Source organism: Populus nigra, chromosome 1 (assembly GCF_951802175.1).
Source record: "Populus nigra chromosome 1, ddPopNigr1.1, whole genome shotgun sequence".
Taxonomy (NCBI): domain Eukaryota; kingdom Viridiplantae; phylum Streptophyta; class Magnoliopsida; order Malpighiales; family Salicaceae; genus Populus; species Populus nigra.
Window position 1 is genome coordinate 18332417 of NC_084852.1, and position 25502 is coordinate 18357918.

The 25502-nt window shown below is 32.5% G+C and overlaps 2 protein-coding genes across 2 annotated transcripts; one reads left to right on the forward strand and one right to left on the reverse strand.

The window, feature by feature from the left end:
- Window positions 1-16728: 16728 nt before the first annotated feature.
- LOC133688047 (uncharacterized) lies at window positions 16729-20884 on the forward strand. The gene has a single exon (XM_062107430.1). The coding sequence runs from the start codon at window positions 16874-16876 to the stop codon at window positions 20666-20668; it is 3795 nt and encodes a 1264-aa protein (XP_061963414.1). The 5' UTR covers window positions 16729-16873; the 3' UTR covers window positions 20669-20884.
- Window positions 20885-22789: 1905 nt separating this feature from the next.
- LOC133672691 (phytosulfokine receptor 1-like) lies at window positions 22790-25280 on the reverse strand. The gene has a single exon (XM_062093184.1). The coding sequence runs from the start codon at window positions 25002-25004 to the stop codon at window positions 22956-22958; it is 2049 nt and encodes a 682-aa protein (XP_061949168.1). The 5' UTR covers window positions 25005-25280; the 3' UTR covers window positions 22790-22955.
- Window positions 25281-25502: the final 222 nt, after the last annotated feature.

The window sequence follows — 25502 nt, forward strand, 5'->3', positions numbered from 1 at the left end:
ATTTGGGTTGGGTTTGAAGGTAATATCGAGAGGCGTTTGGGCCTGGTTAAAGAATATTTCTCCTTTTTCTTGTCCGGCCCATAATATACCAGGTTTTAGATTTGAAATATAAACTAAGAAATATATTCAATTAATGTATATATAAATTAAGAAATAAATAATTATTATTTAGCTATGCATGTTTTTTTATAGTGGTTATATATAATGCGTAAGAAATATATAATTTTTTTTCAGTGTTCATAATCATTTGAATTGAGTTGGATAGAAATTGAATTAATGGGAATAGATTACTTTTGGGTAGATTTACGCAAAATGTGTAAATAATTTTTTTATTGTTTTTTTTTAATCTTTAATTGTAAAAATGCATTCCTCATAGTTTTTTTTATATTGAAATTAAATTTAAGATTAAAAAAATGTAGCTCCACTTTTTTTAACTCATTAACTTGCACTTTTTATTTTATTTAAATGGAAATAAGTTATGAAAATTCATTGAGAAGGGAAATCAAATACAATTAAAGTAGAAAGCATAGTAACATAAACAAAGGAACAATCTAGAAGTTAAACTACTCAAACTTAAAATACTAACTTATAAACAATTGTCTTATCCTTATTAAAAAGAATAGAGTTTCAAATTGAGTGGCAACATTAAGACTATAGTAAAACAAAATCCACAAAAAAATATTGTTATGCATAAAATCTAAACTTGCTCAACATAAATCACTAGCTTTCCTCACCTTCAAAACCATCAAAATCATATAAACAAACTCTAAATAAATAACATCCACATATTTAAAACTCTTTTTCAAAAACAATTAGCAACCAAGAAAATAAAAAATATTAAAAAATAAATATAATTAAAACCATTAAAAAAACTAAATCTAGAGGAAAGTCTTTAACCTCTAATAAGATAAGAAGGATATGTAGAGAAGAGGCTCTCCTTATAAAAAAAAAAAAAGACAAAACAAAAGGAGGAAAACGACCTAAAAAGAAGAAGAAGAGCCAATTATAAAGAAAGGACTAGTTTTCTGATACCAACACAAATATAAAAAGAAAATGAGAGACAATGAGTTTTTCTACATAAATTTCAATGAAATCCTTGAAAAAGTTCACAAATCTTACCAAAGAACTAATCGGTAACATATATTTATTTCAAAGTAATACTAAACTAGTGAAAAAAAAATATTTAGTTTATCATAACAAGAGCATACAAAATATATATAAAAAATTATTCAAGAGAAAAGTCTAGAGTACATACATGTTTAAATATATAAACAAGCAAAATTAAAACTAAAAGCAAATATGCTTTTAACATAAATAAAAGAATATTAGCATGCATACTAAGAATATATTCAAACTTGCAAATGATATAAAAAATCAAAGTTCTAGCATGTATCCTAATAATAAAAATAACAATGCTTAAAATAATGAATAGTACTTACTTGTTGAAGCGCTTTAAATGAATAAAACTTTTGTTGTTGTCAATGATGAATCCTTTATCCTTAAAACTTTATTGCTCCTCACTCGTGCAACTAAGATATTTACAATATGTCTTCTAAGATTCCAATACCACCACTTTAGTTTAAATCCATTTTTAAACGGTCATGGAACCAAAATAAAAGAAGTTAAATATCTTTCAACAAAATAGAAACCTAAGCTCTAGATTTGAGAGAAAAAAATCAAAGCATAAAAGAGAATGAAATACTAAAAAAAATATGAGAAAGAATGTCTCAAAAAGTTTTTTAAAAATCAAGTTAAAAACTCTTTATTCACCCTTATTCTTACAATGAATTTTGAAAGCTAAAAGGTTGAAGAATTAATAAGAACTAATCATCACCATTATCAACCTTTGATTAACCACTATAAATCAAGAATTAAATCTAGAAAAATCAAGAGTTCTTTGAGTAGAAAAATCAAGGGTTATTTGAGATTAATTTTTTACTCGCTTATAATTTGTTTAAATCATGTTAGTTAAATAAATTTTCAACAACCCCTTACATGAATTGAAATTGTCTCATCAGTTTTAAAATGACTAGAAGATTTGTTAAGAGATATGGATTTGATAGATTACTAGCTATATTAGGATAGGTAGCTTTTGGCTTTGAACTTTTCTTAGTAAAATATTATCGGATTTACTCGGCTGAATAGTGAACATGGTATCTTGAAATATTAATGTAAACCCCCGGTCCGAAAATCATTAAACTAGTGCTAATCAGGCAATCAATTGAAAATTGGTAAATTAAGTGCAAAAATTATTGTGATTTAGGATAGACATCTCTAGTGAATTATCTTAAATCTTGGATGAAATAAAGTAATAAAATTGGTACGCAAAATGTTAACTAGTAATAAATTGTGTAAACTCTCTAACCGAGTAAAATAATTATGTTAAAGGAAGAATCTTTGTAACTTTGAGATTAAAATATTTAGAAAAATACAAGGGAAATCCAAATAAATTAATGTATGATTTTACAAGCGAAAAACGTTAACTATCGGTATAAGCCCATGTACAATTGTGTAGTTTTTAATTGAAAGGGGAGGAAATCTAAGGGGGGGAAAAATTCTATTATGAATAAAGATGAAATCCTCGATGAATTAGTTGAAATCTTGATGATTTAAGTAAATAAGTAGTACATAAATCTGGATTTTTATGTAAAACTACCCACTATCCAGTTTTACGATATCAAGCATAACTCATAATTTGACAATCGGATCAAGCTAAAATTTTACAAGAAGTCCCCTGACATATTCTTCTATCTAGGATTAAAATGTAAAATCAATTGAAGTTCAGGAAGGCCATACGAGAGTGCTAATGGTTGAATAAAAAATACAGAAAATAACACATTGACTCATTAATGATATTTTGGTAATATTGTTCAAACATCCCTTTTTTTTTTCTTGGTAAAGAACTGACTATTTCAGCAGCAAGAGAGGGGGGAATTTCAATTCTTTTTCATCTTGTTCTTGTTCTTCTCTTCTTCTTTTATTTCTTGAATTGATGATAGAGATTTGATTTAAGAATAAATTTGGGAAAGATTTGTAAGGAAAAACTATACACCAACTTGTTTAGGAATGGGAAAAACCAAGAGATAAAATTTTTAGGGAGAGAAAGCAAGGAATTTGAAGAGGGAAGAGGAGGAAGAGAAGGAATCGAAGGAGCTTGTAAGAGGGACCACAAATTAAGTGCAACTCAACTTGGTAATGTGTTCTTCACTAAATTATTCTTGTTGTTTTGAGTTTTGCAACAATTTTAGTGAAAACCTTACTTTTCAAGTTAGAGTTCTTGAGTGGAATTTGGGGGAAGATGTTTTTTATTTAAAAAATATTATTGTGATATGAAATATATGTTAGCTAGACTAGAAAGTAGTAAAAAATGAAGAAGCATCAAGAGATGGTAATGAGTTTTAGGGTCAGCTATGGTACATGTGTGGGAGAAAATGAGAATTTAATGGGAAATTGGTGAAATTGTGTGTTAATATGAAATAAACATGTGAAAAATGTATTTTGAATCAAGTGTTTGGTATTTATTCTATAAATTATGTTATAGGTATTTTAAGGAAATGATTTATGTATTATAAAAATAGTGAGAAGTGTTCAAATGATATGTAAAGGTGATAATTAGAGTGTGTTTTGAGTGTGTGGCATGTAAAGAAACAAGTTTAGAATATAATTTTGAATACTAGCTAGATTCTTAAAAGTATTGGATTTATTTAAAGATTGATTTTGAAAATTGTTGGATTGTGAGGTTGTTAGTGTGTTAGAGTTAAGGTAAAATATTAGATGGAATATGATTTGATGAAGATTGAATCTAAGATGATGGAGTAGTTGATTTGTGATAAGAAAATGTTGTGTGAGTTGTAATATAACATGTACATGGATTAAGTTAATGTTTTAGAATGGATGGGTAAGAATGGAACTTGGGATTTAATGTAGGTTAGTATGTTGTGAAATTTAAGAAATGTAAGTGTGTAAAGAAGTGATGGAACTAAATTGTGATTTTGAAAAAATAGTGTGAGAAACATTAAAATGGATGAAATAGGAAAGTGATAAATAATTGGGACATTGACAATGAAATATTATATATGTTGTTATGATATTGGACATGTTTGATATTAAGTGTGATTGGAGTAGGAGGATGTGAATATTAACTATTGGGTTGGGATTTATTAAACATGAAATTGGGATTTAAGAGTATAAAAGTCCAGTATATGAATTTAAAATATGATGACATGGATAATTACTTGTGAACTATATTATAAAAAGGATGTTTGAGATATGTATGGATAGTAATTGGAATTTTAGGATTTATTGTATAGATATGATTATGATTGAATTTTAAATTATGGTATGATACAAATTGTTGTTATTAGAAAGTTACAGGACAAATTATGATATGACTTCACAAGAGTTTGGATAGCAGGGGAGTTAAGGTAAGGTATTGTCCTTCCTTACTCTTTTTGTTTAATTATTTAAATAAAATTTTCAATGAATATTAAATTGTGTTGTTTGTAACTAGAAAATTATATAAGTTTTGTAACTGATGGTAAAGGTGGTAAAAGGTTACATATGAATTATAATAAACTACAATGGCAGTAATCAATAGATAATTGTAATAAATCGCAACGACAGTAGCTAGTAGATAATCATAACAAACCAAAACAATGATATTTGGCATATAATTGTAATTGACCGTAACAGTGGTATCTAGCATATAATTGAAATTGATATAATTGCAAACAATTGCAACGATATATATCCACTAAAAAAATTGTAAATGGTTGCAATGTTATAGAGCAATGTCTAAATTTCAAATAGACAATAACAATGAAATTGATGAAGATACATAGTTAAGCCTAGTGATGAGGACTATAGACTTAGATGTTCGAGGATGGCAACTAATGGATTAATGGTTACATAGTTAGCCCTAATGATGGAGACTATCAACTTAGCTGGCCAGGGATGGAAACTAAAGGATTGTTGGCCCTAATGATGAGGATTATAGATTTAGTTGATCGATGATGGAAACAAAGGGATTGTTGGTTATACAGTCAACCAAGGTTGTTAAAATCGCGAGTTGACTTGTAAAATCGTATGATTTTACGAGTCAATACATGCTTAACGTGCCAAATTACTTTAAAAACTCGAAAAGAGGTAAAATCGAGTTAAAATCAGGTAAAATCGGTAAAATCGGATGAAATCGCGAGTTTACAACCTTTTTTATGATTTTAACCAAAAAACCATCATATACTGCAGTATTCCTGAAATTTCTTGTTTATATGTCATTTCACCATTTATTTGATGCTAACTGCCCAATTTATCCTTCCAAGCGACCGTTCAGGCAAAACATTGTTGGCCACACGAAGCAACTCCAAGCACAGACCACTAGATCTATGTCAGTGGTTAGTTTTGTCGAAGGAAAAGTAAGAATCTTACAGAGGACCTATTTTCTGCTGCCAGAAAGTCACATTCAAGATTAGTTTTTGACATAAAAATGAACACTTTGACATGACAATACCAAAATAAGTAGCCCAGCTTTCTCTTTTAAATTGCGTGGAACTGTAATAATAATAATTTTAAAAATAATTTTAAAAAATATTTTTTATTTTTAAAATTCAATATTAAGATATTAAAATAATTTAAAAATATTAATTTTTTTAACTTAAAATAAAAAAAATCAAATTAAAAAAAATTGGAACTCACTTATAAACTCCTGTATATATATTGAATTCTAAACCAACATCTATAGCACTTAATAATTTTTTGAACTCTATTTGTTTTTGCGTTTTAAAAATATTTATAAAAAAATTTGAAATGATATAATATTTACAGTGTACTAATATGCAATTTGATATAGTCATAATTTTATTGACTATTTATTGATGATGTTTCCAAAATAAAATATTTTTATAGAATATCTAAGTTGTGTTTGTATTGATCACAATTTGGTTCTAATAATCATGTTTGAATTGATTACAAGGTTGATTTAAATTGATTCTTGACTTATTGAACACATGGCATTTAGAAACAATTTCTCTGGTAATAGGCTTGATGTAAGATGACAACATGATATAGATATTGATAAGAATTCAAAAAAAAATCAGTGCAAGTATTGTCAAAAAATTTCCTTATGATTTTACGATTTTACGATCCGTTTTTACGATCCGAGTTTGTTTTGTATTTTCCATGCCGTGTTAAAATCACGATTTTAACAACCTTGCAGTCAACCCTAGTGATGGGAACTATAAACTTAGCTAGTCGGGGATGGCAATTAAGGGATCGTAGGTTACATAGTCGGCTCTGGTGATAGAGAATATGGATTTAGTTGGTTAGAGAAGCAAACTAAAAGATTGTTAGTTACACAGTTGGCTATTGTGATGATGACTATGAATTGAGGTTATGGTTATATAATAAATGATATGAAAGGAAATAGATTTTCATGATAGGAACTCAATCTTTTACAAATTAAATGAATCACAACGACATATTGTAATGTGTAGAAATTAAATTGACCATTATAAAGAGATTTAGTATGTAAAAAAATTAATTTGGTTATAATAGTGAATCTAGAATGAAAAATAATTTAGGAAAAATATTATATTGTAACATAAATGGGCATGAAAAATAATTGAGTGAAAAAATATTATAAGGTGTAATAAATGAGCATGAAAAATAATTAAGTAGGAAAAATATTATATTATGTCATAAATGGTCATGGAAAACAATTGAGTGAGAAATTTATAATGTGTGATAAATACGCATGAAAAACAATTAAGTAGAAAAAATATTATATTATGCCATAAATAGGCATGGAAAACAATTGAGTCAGCAAAATATTATAATATGCTATAAATGGACATGAAAAGTGTTCAAGTTAGAAAAATATTATAACGTGACATAAATGCCCATGAGAAATATTCAAGATGAAAATAAACATTGGAATGCACATAAATGAGTCTACGAAATATTTAAGATAAAAAAAATATATTAAAAATAGCCAAATAAACATAAAGTATATAAGAATGGAAGTGTGTATATATAAGCCAGAAACATATCATAAGCATAAATTTGTATGGATAAACCATATGGATGTAATGGACATTGGAATTGAAATTGACATTAATAAGCCAATAATGATATAATGGATGTCGAGATGAACACATGAAATTAGTTTATTAAATTGGAATAAATACTTGGAAAAGCCAAAAGGTATAAAATTGCAATTAAGAGATGAAATGTGGTGTGAAGTAAGGGTATTATGAAATGAAATAATGACATAAACTAAATACACTCATGAGATGAAATGGAGGTATATATTAAATATCATGTGAAAAGGAAATATATTATGGAAACATTATAATGAATTCGATGAACATAAAAAGAAGCAAGTAAAAAATTGTATTGAGATGAGTTCAGGAATAGATGGTAAATTAAAGAGTAGTTGTACAAGTGATGACGATTGTGTAATGTGTTTAATGAAAAAAAAAGAGTTTGTCACTTGATGAGGAAGTATTAAATTGAAAAGGACATATATTGATGTACTTATGGAAAGGTTAATAATATTAGTTTTGTTCATATAGTTGTAAAACTGTAGTAATCATGATGATGTGAATACATACAGTAATTTTCATGATCTTGTTAGCTTTACAAATATCTTCTATTAAGGGTTTCAATTCTCATAAAAGGGTTATCAAGCTGCTTGACTTTCATATTAGATAGGTCTTGGTGGTATTTAATGAATGTATTGTAAACAAGTTATGTATGTATTTTGTAAGGCATTGTAATTGCGCTAATGTGTAAGTATAAATATTATACTAGTGTACTTATAGATGAAATAAATGGATGGTGAATCAAAGACAATCCTTATCAAAGATAACATTATCTCTAAATTTCATGTACATGACAATCATATAGATAAAAATTGTATTAAATTTTCAAGGCATTACAATTAATTTGTTTATATAAACCAAGCAACCAAGACAATAGTACTTACATAGTTCTCTACATAGAGATTTTCTTTAGTTCTCACTATTGTGTTTATTTTGGCCTTAAACAACTCTTGAATTTATGAGTGCATTAGAGAATTTAGTCTTTATTGAAATCTTCAAAGAAATAACTATATTTCTTACTTATATAAGTGATTTTTCAATAAGAGTCTTCTGTTATTCCCCACTTGGTGTATCAAGACATAAAAATCATTAAGAGTTCAGCTCACCCTTTATCATACTGCAACTAACACTTATTTCATCATAAAAATAAACAGAAAATAATAATTTTCTAATGCTATAAAAAATGTCATATGACTTGGCTTTCCATTTGAACCTAGATCTTAAGATCTCCAATGAACTAGGTATGATATTTATCATTACACTTTTTCATCTCTTAAAGGCTTTAAACTCATTCCCCTCGATGAATTATTCACAAGCTCTCTCGACAAACTTTTGGTTAACAAATTTGAAATATTTTCCTTTGACTTTATATAGCTAATGAAAATAATTACATTTGAGAGTAAGTGTTTAACGAAATTATGTTTACGATGTATATGTCTAGACTTCCTATTATACACACTACTTTGTACCTTTCCAATTATTGACTAACTATCATAATGGACACAAATAGTTGAAACTGGTTTTGGTCAACATGGAAAATCCTCTATGAAATTCTAAATCCATTTGGCTTCCTCTTCAGTTTTATTAAGAGCAATAAACTCTAATTTCATTATGGATCTAGTAATGCATGTTTTTTGAAGGGTTTTTATAACATGATTGCTCCACCATGTGTAAAGACACATTCATTTGTAGATTTCAAATCCCTAGTGTTAGATATCTAATTAGCATCATTATACCACTTTAGTATCGCCGAGTAACCAATATAATGTAGCTCATAGTTCATGGTGTACCTTAAATATTTGAGTAACCTTTTCATTGTCTTTCAATGATCAATACTTGAATTACTTGCAAATCTACTTAGTTTACTAATCGAGTAACCAATATCAGGCCTTGTACAGTTCATATCATACATTATGCTTTTAATTATTTAGGAATATTCTAATTGATTTATTCCCTTACCTCTATTCTTGAACATATATACACTTATATCAATTGGTTTTTTGATAGTGCTATTGTCACATTTAGAGAATTTATTGAGAGTTTTCTCAACATAATGAGATTAAGATAATATCAATCCATCAGATATCCTAGAAATTTGTATTCCTAGTATGACATTTGTAAAAACCAAGTATTTCATGTCAAACCTGTTAGTTAATATTTTCTTAGTAGATTTAATCATGTGATTATTGTTACCTAAAATTAACATGTCACTCATATAAAAACATAAAATGACATAATATTTACCTGTGTTTTTCATATAAATTCATTTATTAACTTAATTGGTTTTGAACTCATTTGACAACATATCCTTATCAATTTTTCTGTGCCATTGTTTAAGTGTTTATTGCAAATCATATAATGATTTAGCAAGTTTACAAACTTTCTTTTCTTGTCCATTGATAACAAACCCCTCGAGTTATTTCATGTAAACCTCATCATTGAGGCACCATTTAATAAAGCTATTTTTACATCTATTTGATGTATTTGAAGCTTATTAATAGTTATAATGGCTATTAACATTCATATGAAAGTTATTCTTGATATAAGTAAATATGTGTCAAAATAGCTCACACATTCTTATTGTTATAACCTTTAACAACAAGCCTAGCTTTATATTTGTCAATAGTGCTATTAGTTTTCATCTTTATTTTGAAGATCCACTTATAACCTGATGGTTTACTTCTATAAGGAAGATCCATTAGTTCCCATATATGATTTTTCATAATGGATTCAATTCCAATATTGTCTGCCTCCTTCCAATAAGAAGCTTTTGGACATGACATCACTTTAGAGTAGGTTCGAGGTTTGTTTTTTAACAAATATGTTAAAAAATCAGACCAAATACTTTTTTGCCCTTTTACTTGTTCTAAGCTCAACTTCATCATCTTTTGATTAATAATCACTTGAGTTAGACTCAATCATTCTCTTAAGTTAAGAATATATCATTTCTTGATTCTATAATAGTTTTAGGATATATATATATATATATATATATCCTTAATATCTTACTTGTGTACAAGAAATTCATATGCATTATTATTGTATACATATCTGATAAATACACAATTCATAGTTTTAGGTCTTTTCTTAACTTTTTTAGGATCAGGTATTACTATCTTTACATGACATCAATATACTTTCAGGTATTTATAGGAAGTCTTCTACCTTTTCTATAATTCATATGGTGTATTTTCTAACTTTTTATAGGGTACTTCATTAAGTATATAATTGACAGTTAAAATTGTTTTCTCCTAAAAAGTTCTAAGGTGCTTCTAAAATTATCAACATGACATTCATCATTTCTTTTAATGTTCGGTTCTTATGTTCCGTAATGTAATTTTATTATGATGAATAAAAATTAGTAGTTTGGTGGATAATACCACTTTAGGAACAACATTCACTAAATGATGTTCTGTATTCTCCACCTTTATCACTTTTAATTACCTTTTATTTTCTTGTTAAGTTGATTTTTAACTTCATTCTTATAATATTTAAATATTTTAAGAGCTTTTTCTTTGCTCCTAAACAAATAGGTATAACAATACTTTGTGCAATTATCTATAAAAATAATATAATACTTTTTTTCACCTCTCATTTGCACAAACTTTAAATCACTAATATCTAAACTAGAGGTTCAGTACTTCTTTTAATTATTTAAAAAAAAAAATTTGTGAATTTTGATTCTTTATAAATTTCACACTTGCAATTTTTCTTAAAAACCATTCTTAATTATAATTCATGGTTTATTAACCTTTGTATATAATTACAATTCATATGACCTGACCTTTCATGTCACACATCTCAAGACTCGAGCAAATAAGAAGAAGAAATAATCTTATTATTATTCTTATCATTAGTTACAATGGTTATTACATTCATTTTAAGAGATCATTACAGAAACACATTTTTCACTCTAATAAACCATTTTAAAAATATATATATTCTCAACAATAAGTCAAACACTAAGTTCTTAATGTCAACAACATATAATATGACACTTTTAACATTGAGTACCTTGGAGCTTGATAAGTTCCCCATGTATATATTTTCTCCATACATTTCTTTGTAAATGGAACATCATTTTTCTTGGTGCATACATGTCTTGTTGCACTAGTGTCAACCTATCATTGTTTGGAGTTTTTAATCAAGTCGACTTTGAAAACAACAAACATGTTCATTTTTGAAACTTTATCAACGAGATAATCAACCTTGTTGATATTGGCTTCAACAATCATTTTTTTTCTTGGGTTATTTTGCTCATCCTTATTTTGTTGATTATGATTTGTTCAATTATCATCATTTCATTTATAAATTGTGACATATATAAAAGTAATACCGTGTGAATAAAACTTTCACTAAGCAAGTTCCCATAAAAGATTGAAGGGGTCATAAATGGTTTAAAACTCAATCTCTTTAGACAAAACTTTTTAGATTGTATTTATTCACCGTATTGGTTTTCTGCACATGAGAATAGTAATATATTTGTGAATAGTATTGTATACATTAACAAAACCAACCATATATCCTAATGCCATTTTTAGAGAGTATAAATTTATTACTCTCAAATGCAACCTTGAGATTTAGAAATTTGTCGACTATTAATCTTTTCATAACGACAACTTTAAACTTGAACCATTTGTCCAAAACTTTCTAAAGTGCATTTGCACTCTTGATTGAACTATACACATTATATTGTATATTGTTTAATCTATTCAAAATATAGTTTTTATGCATAAAATCATTATGATTCCATATATCCAAAGCTACCATAATAATGATAATTAGATTTATTATTTGACACTTTGGCACTTTTTTCTACTAGAACTCAACCAAGTTTGAGTTGGGCACACAAATCAATATTTTATGTTGTCACCATTTAAAATTTCATCCATTGAACTTTTCAGGTTTCTCACTATACATCTTGAAAGATGATAATAGAATATTTGCAATATACTTCTTAAGATTCCAACACCACCACCTTAATTTAGATACGTTTTTTAACAAGGTCAATTAACCAAAATAAAAGAACTCAAATATCTCTCAACAAAATAAGAACCTAAGCTCTAGATTTGGGAGAAAAAAATAAAGCATAAAAGAGAATGAAAACACTAAAAATAAGGCAAGAAAGTGTGTGAAAAAAATCTAAAAAATTTAAGTTAGAAACTCTTCATTTGCCCTTCTTATTACAATGAATTTTAAAAGCTAAAAGATTGAAGAATTAATTCCAACCATTATCAACTTTTGATTAGCCATCATATATCAAGAATTAAATCTAGAAAAACCAATGGTTCATTGAAATTAATTTGTCATTCACCCATAATTTGTTTAAATCATGTTAGTTAAACAAATTTCTAACAATATATATATATATATATATATATATATATATATATATTGGTGTTTTATTATGTTATATTGTACCTCTAGACACACTCAATTATTTATTGACTACTAATCTATTTGTCCACAAAGGCCAAAACAATGCCATTTTAGTTATTTTTGGTGTGAAATGATGTCATTATTCTAAAAGAAATGTGGTTTCTTTAAAAAAAATATATTCACTTTAGTCCTTGGAGTTCGAGGATTATGTTGCATAATCCATGAAATCCATTTATCTTTGATACAATCCCTACATGTTGAAAAAGGATAAATGCAATGTAAAAAAGGAAAAAGAGATAAAACTTCATGTAGTTTTAAATTGTTCATAAACACCATAAAAAATAATTAATGGATTTTTGATTTCAAAGTACCCATTTTCTCTTAATCGATCCTTCATCTTTTAATCAATTTCTTTAATTTCTCTAAATTTCTCATATATTCTGTTTTAAAACCTGAAAAAAGCATTTTTTCCAATCACAATAAAGAATAGAGATTTAAGGCATTAAAAAATTACTTGTCATAACTTAGCGAGGGTGATTTCTAAAGATCCTTAATTTCTCTTTATAAATCAAACATAAACCCACTCCAAATAACAATCTAATAATGCATGTGGCTTGTCGCATATGTGCGGCATTGCGATGATCGTCCTTTTAGATCATGATCCTCGGGTATGGGTGGAAATAACAAGGACTTCTTATCCTTTATCAGTTAAAAATTTTTGGAGTCACCACCTAGTATTTTGGTCACTAGTATCTTGGTCACTAGTATCTCTAACTTGTCTTAAGAGTTTAGATAAGGGAATTGATTGTGTATAAGAAAGACAATATCACCTCTAATACATCCTACCTAAGGTAAGTTGTTTGCTATTTGTCTGATTCCTAAGGCACTATTGTGTTTTTTTAATCGTGGATCTGTCTATTGGTTAAAGTCGATCCATCCTCGTATAATGAACCGTGACTTTATAGGTTAAACCTAACTATTCTAAAGTCAAAACATATTTTTGCATTTTTTTTCTTTTAATATTTAAGAATACGTCTTACATATAAGTTTGTAATCCTTGATATTGGAATAAAAAAATAATTGTTTTGGTATTTTTGAAATATAGGCCAAGTTATCATGAATTTCATAAACTTGTGTATTAAATCCAAAAATGCATGCAAAAATATAAATAAAAATATTTTTCTTGAATTTTGGTACTTAAAAAAATGAATTTTTCTCTTTACTTTGCAAGGGAATATATCCCCATATGCCATGTATTTTTATTTTATTTTATTATTTTTTATACAAATGTGATTTTTATTTGAGAGACTTGGCAATGTACAATTTAAAATAAAGTTGTATTTTTGAAAGAAAGATATTTGTTTTTTGTAGAAAAAAACAAGTTTATTTAATATTGAAAAAGCGTCTCGCTTGTAGGCAACAATCTCAAATATTAAATATGAAAGGGTAACAAAATATGGGGAGCTCAAAATTAATTGCAAAATGATCTTTTAAAAAATTTAAAATTTATTAAAATTAGACTAAGACTATGTTTGAAAAATTGTATTAATCAAACTATCAAGATATCAACTCAAAATAAACTATTTATTCATCACTCACCAACATAGTAATCTAACAATCACTAACAATCAAACATCAAGTCTTATTATGAATTATATTCAAATCTCATACTAAATCAAATAAATTAATATAAACCCAAGCATAATCCATGATCAAGACTTAATGTTCAATTAGAAATCATAACCCTAAAAATAAATTTACAATCCAACATAAATTATCAAATCATTTCAAAATGAAAAAACAACATCAATTCAAACTAATAATATCCAAACAATCCAAAAAATATACACAACAATGAACATTTCATCTCAAATTTTATAACATTTTAACACTTTGTAAAAAGATGATTGGAGTTCATGGATTGACCTTCCAAGGTGTTTGGTGTGTCCAGGATCTAGTGAAATCAAATTGAAAGGGTTGTAAGAATTCTGGCAGTGTGTGTACAACGCACCCCCAACACTATTGGTGGGTGGATTCACATGTCATCACTACTGAAGGATAATGAGTTGTCGGATCCGATGTTCCTATGTCTCCTCTTCGCTCCTACACTAGCGGTGACGCTTAGCACTGCTTGAGAAAGGAGATTTGGACACCCCAAGCTCTAGGTTTGTCTCTCTTCCAAGTTTGTTTCTTTCAACTCTCCCTATTGGTTTTTACCACGATGGAGACAATGTTTCTTTGTCTATTATTACTTTAAGGAGGAGTTTGTGTTGCAGTACGTAGTTGGCCGTCGATTTGAAAGGAAAAAATACCATTAATTTTTTCTCAAGGAAGAAATAAGTGCTATGGATGAAAGAAAAAGGAGGTTGTCATTGGTGAGGGACACCGCTACCATTGCCTAGAGCCCGATATGGATATGGCAACTATATCTGTACTATGTTCCTCGATGATGAAGAAGATAAAATGAAAGAGGAAGATATGTCAATCAATTTTTTTCTTAAAAAAAGAAAAAGAAAAAGAGGCAAGTTTTCTTTGTTAATGGTATATGGGAGAGTGAGTTGTCATGGTTAGAAGAGATACAGGGTTATTGAGTGGGAAAATATGGCTAGTAGTGGATTTTTTGTGTGGAGGTTGTCGATAGATTAGGATAAAGATGGGGTCTTTGGTTTTAAGGTGTTGAGCATAGTTATGGGTTACAAAAATAAAGGAGATGAGAGGCTATGGTTCCAGTCGGGTTTGTTGGTTGGGTTTTATGGCAGTTTAGTGACTTGGTTGCTGTGTTGGAGTGATGGTTTAATAGTGGAGAATGATGAAAATCAATGAAAATAGCAAGAAGGATGATGAGTGCTGTGTATTTTAATCAAATATAGAAGATTGAAATGAGATTTTGCTAGTTTGAGGAAGGGCCGACTAAGAAAATGAGGTTGAAGATGGTGGGTGTTAGGTGGAATTGGGTTTATTGGGAGAAACAACTTCAAGTGGCTATGAAGATTTGATTTTGGAGGAGAGACAATGGATTTGTGATGGTCCAGTGAAAAGAGGAGCTACTTATTCGGTCCTTGTTCTCGGCTGTGAGGAGTAAGGGTTAGGGCAAACAATAAGCTTGTGGGAGAGAGGTTGGCTTGTCAGGGTGTTGGGTTTGGGCGTCTTTAGTGTTGTAAAGATAAGATCTAGGGTTTTTTTTTTGTCTTTAGGGAGAATGTGTAGTTGAAAAAATTAATTGATTGTGTGTATTTTTTTTACGGCTAATGCTATAACTAATTTCTCTTCTCCCCTATTTGCTTGTGAGATTCTTTCATTATTTATAGGCCAAATAAATTTATCTTTTGCCTCTCAATTGCTTGGTTTCTAAGCAAACTTAATGACCAAGCAACTCAAAATCATCTTGGTCCTTCATTTTTTTTCTTTGCACTTTTAGTCTTCTTGTCCATACATAATGTTTTTGTTTTTATATATATTTTCATATTTTTTAAAAAATCAACTTCAATATCAACTCAATAAGAAAAATAAATAATGATTTTGAAATAATTGCGTCAAAAACTGAATGCATTGAAAATAAATTTTTTAAATTTTAAATTCTTTTAAAGAAAACACTAAAATAGCAAAAATAACATAAATACATCAAAAATATATATTTTGATTTTTTTGTTTTTTTGTTTTGCTAATTTGTTTTAAAAGAATGGGAGATGATTCATTATTGCATATATGGTGGTGCATCAATCAATTCATTGAAATGTTTTTTTTTATTCAAATTTATCATACTATTATTCAATATATATAAAAAAATGACTGGTATATGTCCATTCATCTAGTGGTTTTGCTGAAAAAGTTATCAGAATAATATATTTAAAACTCACTTAGCATATATGAATATAATTGATTTATTTTAGGATATAAAAATTATCAGAATAATATATTTAAAACTCACTTAACATATATTGATATAATTGACTCATTTTAGAATATAAGGATAGATTGAATACTTACCTCATCTCACTTTAAATTTTTTCACAATTTTTTAAGATGTCTAAAATATGTAAATTTTTATTTTTTATAAGCATGTCAAATCTTATATTTTCTACGTAAATATATAATTGGACTTCAAATAATTAAAAATTAATGCCCGAAGTTATGTAAAAGAAAAACACTATCGTGATAACCATCAATTAAAAAACAAGGTACTCATAAAACTTGGCCCTATGAAACCCTAATCTAATGGCCCAACAAAACCTAGCCCATAACTAACAACTAACTCCCAAAATATCCAAACACACAGCCATCCTCTCTCACTCAAAACTCAAATCTCCGCTATAATTCTCCAAAACAACACTCAATAAAAATCTGACAAATTCCCATTTCAATTCAGCAAAAACCCACAAAAAAACCCTAACAAAATGGATCCTGAAATCGCCAAAACCCAAGAAGAACGCAAAAAAATGGAACAACAACTTGCCTCTTTAACCTCTTTAACCTTCGATCGTGACTTGTATGGTGGAGTCGACCGTGAGGCTTATGAAACATCGATTCCAGCTACCGATGATGAAGAACCCGACATGGGTCTTAACGAAGTTGCTCAGAGACTCGCTTCGTATACTGCACCGAAATCAGTTCTTAAAGAAATGCCTCGTGGCGGTGATGATAGCGAAGAAACTGATGGGTTTAGGAAGCCATCGAGAATTATTGATCGCGAGGATGATTATAGGAGGAGGAGATTGGATAGAATTATTTCGCCGGAGAGGCATGATCCTTTTGCTGCCGGTGAGAAGACGCCGGATCCCAGTGTGAGGACTTATTCGGATGTTATGATGGAAGAGTCTTTGAAAAAGCAAAAGGAGGAGTTGTTGAGGAAGATTGCCAACAAAAAGAAGGAAGAAGAGGAGGCGAGGGCTGGAAAGGAGGAAAAGGTGGCGAGTTCAGTGCCTAAAAGGAGCAATAGGTGGGATCAATCGAAGGAGGATGATGGGAAAGTGGTTAAGAAGGCGAAGACAGGTTCGGATTGGGATTTACCTGATGCTACACCGGGAATTGGGAGATGGGATGCGACACCTACTCCGGGGAGGATTGGAGATGCTACACCTGGTGCTGGGAGGAGGAATAGGTGGGATGAGACTCCTACACCGGGGAGAGTGGTTGATTCAGATGCTACTCCTGCAGGTGGGGTTACGCCAGGGGCTACTCCTGCTGGTGTTGCTTGGGACGCTACTCCTAAAGGAATGGTTACCCCTACCCCGAAAAGGCAAAAGTCTCGTTGGGATGAGACTCCTGCTAGTATGGATAGTGCGACTCCTGCTCTTGGGGCGGTTACTCCTAGTCTTGGTGGTGTGACTCCTGGACCTACTCCTCTTGGTGCAATTGATATGGCTACTCCAACTCCGAATGCACTTGCCATGCGCGGGGCAATAACGCCTGAGCAGTATAATCTGCTGAGGTGGGAGAAGGATATTGAGGAGAGGAATAGGCCATTGACTGATGAGGAGTTGGATGCTATGTTTCCTCAAGAAGGGTACAAGATTTTGGAGCCACCGGCTTCTTATGTGCCTATTAGGACACCAGCAAGGAAGTTGTTGGCTACCCCAACACCAATGGGCACTCCTCTTTATTCTATTCCTGATGAGAACAGAGGGCAACAGTTTGATCTAGGGCAGGAGCCTCCTGCTGGGTTGCCATTTATGAAACCTGAGGATTATCAGTATTTTGGTGCTTTGTTGAATGAGGAAGATGAGGAGGAGTTGTCCCCAGAGGAGCAGAAAGAGAGGAAGATTATGAAACTTTTACTGAAAGTGAAGAACGGGACACCTCCACAGAGGAAGACTGCTTTGAGGCAGTTGACGGATAAGGCTAGAGAGTTTGGTGCTGGGCCGTTGTTCAACAGAATTTTGCCACTGCTTATGCAGCCTACCTTGGAGGATCAGGAGAGGCATCTTCTGGTTAAGGTAATTGATAGGGTTTTGTATAAATTGGATGAGTTAGTTAGGCCTTATGTTCATAAGATTCTTGTTGTTATTGAACCACTCTTGATTGATGAGGATTATTATGCCCGTGTGGAAGGGAGAGAAATTATTTCTAATTTGAGTAAAGCAGCTGGTTTGGCCACTATGATTGCTGCTATGCGTCCTGATATTGATAATATTGATGAGTATGTTAGGAACACAACTGCAAGAGCTTTCAGCGTTGTCGCTTCAGCTCTCGGGATTCCTGCATTGTTGCCCTTCTTGAAAGCTGTGTGTCAGAGTAAGAAATCCTGGCAAGCTCGTCATACTGGAATCAAAATTGTTCAACAGATTGCTATTTTGATTGGCTGTGCTGTTCTTCCCCATTTGAGGTCTCTTGTGGAAATCATAGAACATGGTCTGAATGATGAGAATCAGAAGGTGAGGACAATCACTGCCTTGTCCTTGGCTGCTCTTGCTGAGGCTGCTGCCCCATATGGCATTGAAAGCTTTGATTCTGTTCTGAAGCCATTGTGGAAGGGCATTAGGTCACACCGTGGCAAGGTCTTGGCTGCATTCTTGAAAGCAATTGGTTTTATTATTCCTCTTATGGATGCTATGTATGCCAACTACTACACCAAGGAAGTCATGTTTATTCTGATACGTGAGTTTCAGTCACCTGATGAAGAAATGAAGAAGATTGTGTTGAAAGTGGTTAAGCAATGTGTGAGTACAGAGGGCGTGGAGGCTGAATATATACGTTCTGATATTCTTCCTGAGTTCTTTAGGAACTTCTGGGTTAGAAGGATGGCCTTGGATAGGAGAAATTATAGGCAACTCGTGGAAACAACTGTTGAGATTGCTGACAAGGTTGGTGTTAAAGATATTGCTGGCAGAATTGTTGAGGATCTGAAAGATGAGAGTGAACCATATAGGCGTATGGTTATGGAAACAATTGAGAAGGTTGTTGCGAACATGGGTGCATCTGATATTGATTCTAGGTTGGAAGAGCTTTTGATTGATGGTATTCTCTATGCTTTCCAAGAGCAGACCAGTGATGATGCTAATGTGATGCTTAATGGGTTTGGTGCAGTTGTCAATTCTCTTGGACAGAGGGTGAAACCTTACCTTCCCCAGATTTGTGGTACCATTAAGTGGCGCTTGAACAACAAGAGTGCTAAAGTGAGACAGCAAGCTGCTGATCTTATTTCTAGGATTGCTGTTGTCATGAAGCAATGTCAGGAGGAACAACTGATGGGTCATCTTGGTGTTGTGTTGTATGAGTATTTGGGAGAAGAATACCCTGAAGTTCTTGGTTCAATTCTAGGAGCTCTCAAAGCAATTGTCAATGTCATTGGTATGACCAAAATGACTCCTCCTATTAAGGACTTGCTTCCAAGACTGACACCAATTCTGAAGAATAGGCATGAGAAAGTCCAGGAGAACTGTATTGACCTTGTTGGTCGAATTGCTGATCGTGGAGCTGAGTTTGTTCCTGCCAGGGAGTGGATGAGGATTTGTTTTGAGCTTCTTGAGATGCTTAAGGCCCACAAGAAGGGCATTCGGCGTGCTACTGTGAATACTTTTGGTTACATTGCTAAGGCCATTGGACCGCAGGATGTCTTGGCGACACTGTTAAATAATCTCAAGGTCCAGGAGCGCCAAAACCGTGTTTGCACAACTGTTGCAATTGCTATAGTTGCAGAAACCTGTTCACCTTTTACGGTCTTGCCTGCCTTGATGAATGAATATCGTGTCCCAGAGCTTAATGTGCAGAATGGTGTCTTAAAATCCCTCTCTTTCCTGTTCGAGTACATTGGCGAAATGGGTAAAGACTATATCTATGCAGTGACTCCATTACTTGAGGATGCACTCATGGACCGAGATTTAGTTCACAGGCAGACTGCAGCTTCCGCTGTTAAGCATATGGCTTTGGGTGTGGCTGGTTTGGGTTGTGAAGATGCATTGGTCCACTTGCTTAACTATGTGTGGCCCAACATATTTGAGACTTCCCCTCATGTGATAAATGCTGTCACTGAAGCCATTGAAGGAATGAGGGTGGCCTTAGGTGCTGCTGTTGTGTTGAACTACTGTCTTCAGGGGCTGTTCCATCCTGCCCGGAAGGTCAGGGAAGTATACTGGAAGATATACAATTCACTGTATATTGGAGCTCAGGATGCTCTTGTGGCAGCTTATCCTATACTGGAGGATGAGCAGGATAACGTCTATAGTAGGCCCGAGTTGATGATGTTTGTATAAACTGCAGTTAATTTGCAGTCAGAGAGTATCAAGGGAATCATCTAGAACGTGTTAGGCCTTTTTGTTTTTCTATTTGGTAGCTGTAGTTTGACTGATATCCATATGCAATCTTAGACTGGATTAAACTTTGTCTTTGCTCTAGTTTTTTAGCTTGTTCTCGTCTGGATCATTTATGTGTAATAGTACTGCTATGAAATAGAATCCAAGCTTTCTTGAGATCTCAAGCTCCCAGTATGCTCTTCCTGGTGCATAAAAACGAAACGTACTTGGTACATGTTTTGATGGGGTTCAGGTGTCATGAATTCATGACCCACCATTATTGAGGCATTTTGTATTGTCTTCTTGGGCCTTTGGTGTGCACGATACGATGACATTATCCACCACCTGCTTGTTATGATGGTAGCTGTGCGTATGCCTATTATCTTGTGTCTTTTGGCTCTACAGATCCTTCAGTGCCTTCTAAACGTGCAGCGCAATTGAAGTTCATATAATATGCGAAGAGAATATTTGTATTTGTGTTAAATAGTGTTTTTGAAAAATTTTAATTTTTTTAAAATTAATTTTTTATAATTTTAAATATATAATAATATTAAAAATAAATTTTAAAAAATAAAAAATAATATCTATCAGGATTTCAAACACTAATAAAATAGAGTAGAGAACTAGAGAATATTACTCCCTGGTAACGAGAGTTTTGAAGGTTTCACCTTCACACACCATATGGCTCGTGCTTCCACCGAAGTTTTCTAAAACTATAGCTGGCAGACAGTGTATGCAACTGGTGTGTCCGGAAAATGCCATGCATTTAATTTCTTCCTTTATTATTGGATGCAAATCAGCAACCTGACCTAAAAAACAACACAAGACCCATGAATATTATAGCAAGGAATCTCGAATTCTAAAAAAAAAAAAGAAGTGGATAGTAAATATGAGTACAATACGGCGAGTCATTCGAGTAGTTCCAAAGAGGGAGAGTTCGGATAATTCATCTCCGACTTCATCTACTTCTTTTCTCTTCAAAATTTCCATCGAAGAAAAAGAAGAATCTGACAAGTATGGCGAAACTCCACACCCACATCTCAGCCTCTCTCCTTCGTCGAACAGCTCCCTGCCAAATCAACCACAACACAGAATCAACCACCACAAACAACATAACAACAACAACTCCTCCCACTTCTATTCCTCATCACAAAACGACCACCACAACCGCAACAGCTCCTCCACGCCAACAAATTACCCAGCAGCCAGTGCCCCTCAATTACCCGAACATCCCCTCACAAATCAGTTTCGGACCACTATGGTTTCGTGGAATACCATGGGACAGAGAAGGAAGATTCACAATGGGAAAGAGAAAGGAAGGTTAAGTGGCATATATTATAATGTATTCTTTATTAAGTGGGATTTTGCCCGTCTCCAACCACAATGTTTATCATGATGTTTCTGCTCTGGACTTACCTGTAGAATATTGATATATTATAATGCAGGAAAAAGATAGTGTGTTGGCTGATTAAGGGGTACCCGCCATATTAGTTATCAGAGTTAAATAAATGCAAAGCTTTTTTTTATATATAATTTTTGGATGGGAGTGCATTTATCTTAATAAGATAAATCAGTAGTATATAGTAATGATTCAGGATTCAGCTTGGCAATATAAGCTCTTTTGGATTTAATAATTTCTTTGAATTATTAGTTGGGATTATTAATTAAAATTAAATAGAGAAGAAATCTAAATGGTGTTGTTTTTACAGGGGGGACACTCTGAAATTGTTATCTCTATCCCTTTTTTCAATATTTTATTTCTTTATGATCTCTTTGCCTTCTTATACCGTTCATGATATAATCCTATTTTTGAACCCTGAAAAAAGGAGTGAAAGAGAGGGAGAGAACGTGAAGAGAAGTGCCTAAAAAGAAGAAAACAATTATCGGAGAGAGGTTTGCGAGTAGTCGAGGGAATTGATGTCAGAAACTCCCTTTACATTCCTAGGTAAACAAGGCCTGCAATCCTCTGAAATGTATTTATTCACTGAATAGTATTAGAAGGCATGTTCAACAAGCAGAAAGCTCAACTGTTTTGATGTGTGGTTTCAGATATATACTTGGCAAACTGAACAAGTGGAAAGATGAGAAGAAACAGGAGATATATTACATAGAACTTCCCAAATCCACATTTACAAAAATGACAAGGGCCACCTTCCTTGTCAGATCTAAATGCCATTATGGCCACTTCTGTTTAGATTTAATTCCTGCTACATTTGGTGCTCAACTCACTGATTTTGATGCTTGTTTATCATGTCTTTGCAAACACCCAGCCGGATGCGAAGCATAAGGTGACAGTGAAAAGGAACCCAGTCATGACTCCAAGTCCAAATTGCAAACCGATTATAGTCATTTCTTCATCAGCCAGCTGAACATCATGAGGAGCCTGCTGAGGCTGAAAAGGAGTAAGCTGTTGTCCACGCAGACCTTTGTTTCCCTCAAAGCTTGAAGGTGGAAATGTCAGGAACTGGCCTCCTGAAGGGATATCTCCTTGCAATTGATTGTATGCAATGCTGAACTTCGACAGAAAACTGAGCTTTTCCAGTGAGAGAGGTATTTCTCCTGATAAATCATTATAAGATAAGTCCAAAACTTCCAAGCTTGTCATGCCTGAGAAACTATCGGGAATGGTTCCTGAGAGATGATTTTCTTTCAGCTTCAGAACGTGGAGTTCTTTCAAATTTCCAAAACCTGGCCATAAGGTTCCTGTGAGCTTATTGTAACTCAAGTCCAAAGTTGGTCGAAAGCCCCAAATACCTTTATACTTGAGTTTTGCACCATCTGCTACGAACGAGAAAAGTGGGAAGCCTAAAGAAAGTCCTTCTGATGATATTTTCATGTTGATCAGGCCCTGTAGCTCTGTCAAGCTCTCAGGTATTTCACCAGTGAAAGAATTGTTCGACAGATCCATGTAAAAGAGATACTTGAACTCATGGAACCAGAAGGGAATAGTTCCATACAGTCTATTCCATGACAAATCCAAAAGTTGCAACATCTTGCTGCCACTCAGCCACGTTGGCATGGAACCTGTAAGTTCACAATAAGGAATAGCAAGTGCCCTGAGGTTCCTGAAGTGAAAATTCACATTTCTGGGCATTTTTTCACCGTGAAAGTTAAAACTAAGGAACAGTGAAGTTAAGTTTCTGCAATGTTGTAGAATTGCTAGGGCTGATGATATGTTAACAAGGCTGTTGTTTGAGAGTGAGAGGGATCTTAGGGCTTGGAGATTCTTGAACGCAAAAGGAACTTCACCACCAAGGTTATTACGAGCAAGATTCAGATTGGTCAGTCTCTGGCAAGAGGATATAACATCAGGCAGCGGACCATGGAAATTATTAGAACCAAGATCGACAGAGGTGAGATGAACCATTGCAGAACAATTGAGATTGATTGGACCATTAAGGGTGTTGTTGTTCAAATTCAGAATTACAATATATGGAGAATTTACCAATGACATGGGCAAATGCCCACTGAAGTTGTTTGAGCCGGCAAGGAAATTCTCAAGCTTAAGCCTCTCAAAAACATCTGGAAGAATTCCAGAAAACTTATTGGAGGAGATATCCAATTCCACAAGGTTGGAAAGTTTACCAATCTCATCATTTAGTGGCCCAGAAACTAAATTATGCTGAAGGTGCAATATACGAAGATTTCGCAGTTGCCAGAGGCTTTTGGGGAGATTTCCTGAGAGGTGATTGTCATTAAGAAAGAGTTGCTGCAGAGAAGAACACCTTCCAAAGTTTGCTGGAACTTCACCAGTGAAATAGTTGTTTCCAAGATTGAGCGTGTGAATATATGATGAGCTCTCACAAAGTGCTGCATCGACAGAACCGTTAAAATTGTTCCTTGAAATGTCAACATACCTGATCGAGGATAAATTGTTACCTCCTGGTAATGGACCGACAAGATCATTATTGCTCGAGTCAATGATCTCAAGATTCTGCAGGTGGAGTAATCTGGCTGGAAGGTATCCATGAAGGAAATTCTGTGAGAGGTTCAGTATACTCAGCTGATCCAAACCTGCCAAGGACTCGTTAATTATTCCTCTGAGTCTTTTGCTCCCAAGTTCTAACCTGACTACCCTTTTACTCGAAACAGTGGAATTGTCACAGGTGACTCCTATCCAAGTGCAACAATTTGAGTCTGACGTATTCCAATCAAGCCCATAGTCTATGGAACTGGAGAAGCTAGTTAAGGATCTAAGATCATTTGAATTGCATGAGAAATTCTCAGATCTTGTGAAGGGAGCCTTGAAACTGATTGTCAACAAGATGAAGGTGAAACAAAGGTACGAGTATTGCATTTTTCACCAAGTATCAAAGAAAAGAAACCAGTGAAGTGAAGATTTGGTGTCTAAAATGGAATAGTTTAAGCATAAGGGCATGATTGTTTGTTTTCCTTTTCCTTCTACTCCTTCCATTGCTTTTGCAGTTGAGTCTTTACCCTTCCATGTCATGTATGTGTTTTCTATGCCTGACTTGGAGCCCAGTATTAGAAGTCATCAAGTGAATTACTTCAAGCTTGACTTTTTACACTTTTGTCTTGAGAAAGAAAATTATTTTTGAACGGTCCATTTCATGGTTGCTTCTGTAGTTTAGACTTTTCAAGGATAGTTTGTTTACGTTGTAAAAACTGCTGTTCAAACTAAAAAGGCATAAAGAATTATGCTTTTCAGCTTGAAACGCGTTTTATCTTCCAATGGATGAAGCTGTCCAATTTGCATGGTCATTAGTTTAATTGGGGCCACTGGAAAAGCACCTTGGAGTGAGAAGCAATTATTTCCAGCAGTCACTGAAAACTT